The sequence below is a fragment of the Bidens hawaiensis genome, unplaced genomic scaffold (assembly GCF_021521415.1).
Source record: "Bidens hawaiensis isolate Kalapana, Puna unplaced genomic scaffold, B.hawaiensis_p1.1 tig00000055_1, whole genome shotgun sequence".
Taxonomy (NCBI): Eukaryota; Viridiplantae; Streptophyta; class Magnoliopsida; order Asterales; family Asteraceae; genus Bidens; species Bidens hawaiensis.
In genome coordinates, this window is record NW_027491016.1 from 76,503 (window position 1) to 83,841 (window position 7,339).

The 7,339-nt window shown below is 32.2% G+C and overlaps 1 protein-coding gene across 1 annotated transcript; it reads left to right on the plus strand.

Moving 5' to 3' along the window:
* Positions 1-4,979, plus strand: LOC143628315 (uncharacterized). The gene is made up of 10 exons (XM_077097965.1): positions 1-369; positions 1,607-1,681; positions 1,829-1,882; positions 1,971-2,053; positions 2,125-2,251; positions 2,337-2,420; positions 2,513-2,596; positions 3,205-3,356; positions 3,439-3,589; positions 4,628-4,979. Exons 1-10 carry the CDS (start codon positions 1-3, stop codon positions 4,937-4,939), a joined length of 1,491 nt encoding a protein of 496 aa, XP_076954080.1. The 3' UTR covers positions 4,940-4,979.
* The last annotated feature ends 2,360 nt before the right edge of the window (positions 4,980-7,339 follow it).

The following is a 7,339-nucleotide window of genomic DNA, read 5'->3' on the forward strand; positions in this document are numbered from 1 at the left end:
ATGCTCCGAACAACAATAACCGCCGTATTGCACCACCCAACCACCAAGCTCCACCGTCAGCCTCTCAGTAACATATTTCTTCGAACACCACCACTGCTCCGTCAAACCTTTAACTTTAACCCTAGAAATAGAAAAACAGTCAAACCAATCTTATCCTCCATCACCACATCTGCAGTTCCCCTAATTTCAACCCACCTTAATAATAATGATTTGGATATTAATTATTTATCCTGTTCAATGGCTGACAGCAGCCGGCGGCTCAAAGTAGCGGTGCTTCTGAGCGGCGGCGTGGATAGCAGCGTGGCGCTTCGGCTTCTTCACGCTGCTGGTCACTCATGCACTGCGTTTTATCTCAAAATTTGGTTTCAAGTGAGTAGTGGTTACAATGTAACCCTAATTTTGTTGTCATTGTTGTTATATATTCAATTGAAGTTGTGAAGCAAGTTATTATTAGATAATTTGATGCAGTTGAATGCTATTGTTTATGTACTTTAGGGTCAAAATTGGTCAAATTTAGGGTTTGTAAATACATGTGAAACCAGGAAAGCCGAAGAGAAAGAAAAACAGACGCTTTGGTTTTATGTTTATGTAAAAAACCGAACATCCGGTTCGGTTTTGGTTTTAATAAAAAAAAAGGAAAAAAAAACGAGCTGAACTGAATTTATAATTTTCATGTTTTATTTATTATTATAAGTAGTTTATATGAATTTAATAAATATGTAGCTTAATTTCGAGGTTGAACCCACCTTGGCTCGACTCGTTAACAGCATGCATAAATGACTACAAACTAAAGTAGGTGGTGATGAAACGATGCTCTGAACAACAATGGCCGCTCTATTCCACTACCCCACCACCAAGCTCCACCTTCTACCTCTCAGTAACATCTTCACATTTTTTTTATTATTAGTAGCTTTCTACCTCAAAATTTGGTTTCAAGTAAGTGGCGGTTACAATGTAACCTAATTTTGTTGTTATTGTTATATATTCAATTGAAGTTGTGAAGCAAGTTAGATGGAAATTGATATCAGATTTAGATAATTTTATGCATTTGAATGCTATTGTTCATGTACTTTAGGGTCAAAATTGGTCAAATTTAGGGTTTGTAGATACATGTCGTAGTTTATTTAGGGGTGCTCATGAAACCGGGAAACCCGAAGAGAAACAAAAACAGACGCTTTGGTTTCATGTTTTTGTAAAAACCGAACTTACGGTTCGGTTTTGGTTAATATAAACCAAAAGAGCCGAACCGAATTTATAGATTTTCAGCATCTTTTTGTTAAGTTGGTTTATAAGAATTAGTTAAATGTGTAACTCATTTATATTAGCCCAAGTGTATTATAATCAATTAGTTATTAATTAACAAAATGATTTAGGATCAAATTCATTGTTTTGGGCCAATTTTTATTTCGGCTTAAAATTTTCAAGCTCAAATGGCAACACCAAAAAACCCGAAACTGGACGGTTTTAAAAGTTCAAAGACCAAAGTTTTGTTTTTTGGTTTAATTTTACCCCAAAACCAGCCCAAACCAAACCATGCACATCCCAGTTACTTATTTGTATTCTTTCCTAATTACTCAGCTATTTCTGATACTGAACTTTTTCATAGGAAGATTTTGAAAACTTTTGGTCCCAGTGTCCCTGGGAAGAGGATTTGAAGTATGCAAAAGCTGTTTGCAATCAGGTTAGTTTCTTCATTTTGTATGTTATTGTACTCATTTTGCCATCACATAACACAAATCCCTGATTATGTTATCTTTTACTTCGTTTCTTCCAAGTTTGATGAATTGTATATATCAAATTATCAATGAACTTTTACAAATTGCTTCAGGTTGATGTACCACTGGAAGTTGTACATTTGACTGATGAATATTGGGACAAAGTGGTATGTAACAACAAACCTTATTCAAAAGATCATATCGTCATTGAAATCATATCATTTTGCTAATCATATTTGACACACATTGTTGCAGGTATCTTACATTATTGAAGAATATAAATGTGGCCGTACCCCTAACCCCGATGTTCTTTGCAACACAAGAATCAAATTCGGTGTGTAATATTGGTAATCATTAATTTGCTTCTCAATTATTGGCATTTATTTGAATTTTACTTTTTAACTTTAAGTGCATTCATGGATGCCATAAGTAACATGGATTTTTATTATGTTGCTTCTGGACATTATGCAAAGGTTGTTCACACTGTTACAAATGAAAACGACACGCTTTCGTTTCTGGAACTCTCAAAAGATATGGTAAGAACTTCAGAAGTTAAGATACACTTGTTATTCGTTTTACCCTTTATATAATAATATAATATTATTTTTAATTGTTTTTCAGGTGAAGGATCAGACCTACTTTCTTTCATATTTGTCACAAGCTCAGCTTAAAAGACTTGTGCTTCCGCTTGGATGTATTCCGAAGGTATGCATGCTCTACAATAAATTCTCAGACCTGTGAATATGTGCATGAATATGTGTGTGTATTATCCTCAATATTATTCATCTTTTAATCAGGATGAAGTTCGTAAGCTTGCTAGAAAGTTTGATTTGCCTAATCAAGATAGAAAGGATTCACAGGGAATATGCTTCCTTGGGAAGGTATGTTTGGCTAACACGAATGGCGCATGCTCGTGTTCGTTCGTTCGTTTAACTTTAACTGAACAAATGATCGGACACAAACATTTAAACGAATGTATTCTTGTTTGTGTTCATTTGTAATAGCTTAAATGAACAATTCACGAATGCAAACGAACACAAAGCGAATGAACGCAACTTAACATTGATGAACGAACATCCATATGTTGGACATGAAACGTTAATAAAACTAGACAAAACTGTACTTTGTGATATTTAATTTCTTAAAAATACAATATTTTGTAATGGGACTATGAATTATAAATGAATATGTAAAAAACAAACATAAATGAACAAATGTGAACAAACGTAAACAGATGTTCCTGAACATGAATGAACTAGACATGTGTTCCTGTTCGTTCGTTTAACTAAATGAGCAACAAGTTGTTTACGTTTGTTTGTTATTGAGTAAACAAACTTCCGGCCGAATGATTCACTGAATTCGTTTACAGGCCTAAATTTAGACAAGTTTAGAGAATTTAATATACAAAAAGTTAGTTTAGTGACGTTTTCATGATAAATATAAGAGTATATTAGTACCTAATATTATTGCTACCTTCATTATTATGCAGATTAAATTTAGTGAATTTGTGGCAAGACATATTGGAGAAAAAGAAGGTATAATATTGGAACCTGAAACAGGGGATTTCTTAGGGTCCCACAAAGGCTTTTGGTTTTACACAATTGGTCAACGTCAAGGTTTAAAACTTGCGGGTGGGCCATGGTAATCTCTAAACTTTCACCGGTACACATACTTATCAGTTATTATGTTGATCGTAAATGCATGATGCAAAAATATTATGCAGGTATGTGGTTGAGAAAGATGTTAAAAATAATGTCGTTTTTGTATCAAGAAATTATTATTCCGTTGACAAACGAAGACGATCGTTTCATGTTGGATCGTTTAGATGGATTAGTGGATCTCCTCCTCGCCACCTCAACCGGTTGAAATGCAAGGTAAGTTAAATATTACACCAGAAAGTTTGTTAATGCTGTTTGAAAACCAAGTAATTTACTATTTTAGTGATTTGGATAATGGGTCAAAATGGTTATGTGGCCATGATGGTTTGACTTGACCCTATAAAACTTTTTATCTGTTATTTAAATTCTATAAATATTTAATTTATTTATATGATTACAGAAACTACATATTCGGATGATGATTTTTCTAAATGAACCTGTTTAGTGAGTTGGATGATGGGTCGAAATGGGTATGGGCCCTACAAGTCTTTTTGTCAGTTCTTTAAATTTTATAATAACTAATGATAAAACATAGTTAAAAGGTAGCCGAGTAGTCAACTCATTCGGACCATTTTCTTTATTGCTAATTATTTATATTTTACCTCTGACTTTTTATCATGAAATACAATCCGGTGAGTTTTGATCAACTTCTAACCATGCTATTTACATAGGTTTGCAAATGAACCGAATGAACACGAATGGTGCATGTTTGTGTTTATTCGTTTAACACTAACTAAACCAACGATTGAACATGAACACTTAAATGATTAAACGAGCGAGTTTTCTTGTTCAATGGTTATGAAAATAAATGTGTTCATGTTTGTTTGTTAAACGTAAATGGGCATAAACAAACAAACATAACCAAAAATATAGATGAGCGTACATTACTGAACAAAAGCCAAGTTAATGTAAACGTGAACATCAATTTGTTGGGCCTAGACAATTAATAAAACTAGACTAAATTGTGATAGGTGATCTTTTAATTTCATAAAACTAGACTTATTTGTAATGAACCTAAAAAGGTTTAAATGAATATATTAATGAACAGACCCAAATAAACGTAAACAAACACAAATGAATGCAAATGAATGAACATAAAAGAATTTAAGTGAGCAAACGTAAAAGGACATTCACAAACATATATGAATGAACAAGAACTGAAGATTCTGTTTGTTTCCATTGAATATTCAAAAGAAAAAAAACTAAAGCACAATGACAAATGCTACACAAATTTGTTACTAACATATTTGACAGGTTCGTCACGGGCCTGATTTCTACAACTGCACTTTGCATATGGAAGTTGCAGAAAACGGGACCGAAATTGGAACCGTTCAGTTACCTGAAGATGATCAGGGTCTGGCAGCGGGCCAATTTGCAGCATTCTATGAAGAACAGGTTTGTGTTGGGTCAGGTGTGATCTTGGAATCATGGGATGATAATGGGTTTCCTGTTTGTGAAAAGGCCCGGGAAATTGCAAGACTGGAAGATAAATCCAAGCTCGGTAAACCCGTAAAGATTAAGCCAAAACCCGAAGATTGTTTAAGGACTTCTGTTATGAAGATGTGAGATTAGTTTAGATCCAGATTATATTTTGGTGTATATGTATAATGTGTATTTGTTCTATAATATATTGGAATAATTTAAACTAGTGTTAATTGCTATCTTTTATCCCAATATATATTTTTATTTTTATAACTCTAGAAATATTATTAACTATCCACCCCTAAAAAAATCACTGCAAATTCTTTATTTAAACATCTACAAGTTTTTTACATTTATCAAATGAAACTATTCATAAAAGTTGTATTGAAAACCTAAAAAAAAACAAATACATTGTTAAGCAAAATACTTAATATCAATTAAAGCATTGTATAAAAATAGTGTAAAATACGAATTATAGTGTTTTAAAGTAAAAAGCATTACATAACTTTTGCCAATTCGTAAAACAAAAAATAAATGTGATCTAAGCATAAATTAAACCTTATCCATAAAAAGCATCTTCAACCATAAAATAGAAAACAAAAAATTAAATCAAAAAATAAACAATAAAAAACAGCTTTAGTAACATAAATCTTAGGTTTAGAAAACATGATATAAGAGGAAGTAAAATACATTATCGAGAACAAATGACACATATAGTTATGTAAAAAACCTTGTTTCTTATATATGATACAAATGCGTAAATAAATTGTTGTCTTTCATATAGATTTACAGTTAAATCATTATCCAAATCTAGCGTTTTTACCTCTCTCCATTATCCTAGGAATTATTCATATCACATGTACAATCAATTTTGGTCATATTATTATTTAGTTTGTATTATATGCCAAGATGCAATATGCCAAGTTAAATTGATATCATACCACTCCTTTGATATCATATATGACCCGTACGATTTAATCGCTTCCTCATATTCAAAATGTGTGTGCACGTAAATTATTAAAGTTTATCAGTAAATTTGGTAATATTATTAATAATTGTTACATGAACAAAGGACTAAGTATGCGTTATAACTTACTAAAACTAAGATAATAATAAGTCTAACTAGAAAAATGATGGATTTCAATATGAAAAAGGATTGAACTTTTACAAATGAGTAGATTTTCTTTATCACGAAAATAAGTCTGGAATATAAAGATTGAAGGATAAATTTTAATTTTTTTTATTTATATAAAAATAAAACTACAAGATAAGCAAGTAAAAAATATCTTATTAATTCAACTATTATGATCAGAGAGTGAAAACATGTTGTATAAAAGAAACACTAGATGTAGCTATGAAAAAAACTGTGGTTTTTTATATCTGATAGAATCACATTCATAATTAATTGTTGCTTTTCATCTAAATTTTCTCATCAGATTCATCTACTCAACCCAGGGCTTTTACCTTTCTCTCCGATATCCTTCCCGATAATTATTATTATTATTTAACCATGCTTTTTAACTTACTTTTTTTTTTAACCTTAAATGGCTATTTTTGGCAGATGCAAGTTGAAATTAAACATTATTGAACCTCGTTTTTTAACATTAGACATTGATATCCTCCATGCATGAATATGTAATTGTGTTATATATATTATTGATAAACTGATCTTAGTTTGAGTTTTGATTATAAAGAAAGCATGTCTTTCAATACCATGCTGCCAGTTTTATTTGGTTTGTCTTCTATAGACATGGAATCACACTCGGGATGTCTTATAAATGAGGAAGATAATTTTATAACCCGACAAATACAAAATCGTCCATCTTTAGGTACTTATGATACTTTATATTTGTTTGGATGAACTAGTTATATATTTTTGTTGTAACACCGAAGATGAACTCTATCTTTCGTGGTCATACATTTATGGACAAGTATAGCAGCAACAGCAACAAGGACTGCAAAACATGCTTCCCGTTACGGTGAGATCCTAAATCAAGTCCCACAACATGAGTTTGTTGGGCATAACATTGTAAGATTCTTCCACCTTATGGTTATTATACGGTTTATACCAATGTACAGGTCGATTGGGTAACTTCGGTAAGTTATCGATTTGGTTCAGGTCAAAGCGGTATCAATTTAGTTCAAGTTAAAACTTATCATTTTAAAAAGGTATCCATTTGGTTCAGGCCATTTTAAAAAGGTATCAGTTTAGTTAGACTATGTGTAGTGGGCCCGATGTCGCCGTGAACACCGCCGGTGGGGGGGGGGGGCGACAAATGCTTGTCGCCGGTTTTGTTTTAGAAAATAATAATATTTTATTAATATGTGTGTGCTATATATATACATGTGAGTGTGTATAATGTGATGAGGCAATATTTAACTACACACTACTACGTCCTAAAATAAAAATTGCCCCCTTCTGGCGTGGCATCATGTGTCAAAAATCGCCCCCGAATGTAGCCCCTCCACTACACATAACCTTATGGTCAAAATGGGCCACTTAAAATACACATATTATTATATGTACATAATTTGATTCGGATT

What these genes read in the sequence shown, in the direction of transcription:
- LOC143628315 (XM_077097965.1), top strand. Translation starts at nt 1, where the DNA reads ATGCTCCGAACAACAATAACCGCCGTATTGCACCACCCAACCACCAAG. An exon ending in ATGAATATTGGGACAAAGTG is followed by an intron (nt 1,883 to 1,970) that starts GTATGTAACAAC and finishes ACATTGTTGCAG; the next exon opens with GTATCTTACATTATTGAAGA. An exon ending in TGGAACTCTCAAAAGATATG is followed by an intron (nt 2,252 to 2,336) that starts GTAAGAACTTCA and finishes ATTGTTTTTCAG; the next exon opens with GTGAAGGATCAGACCTACTT.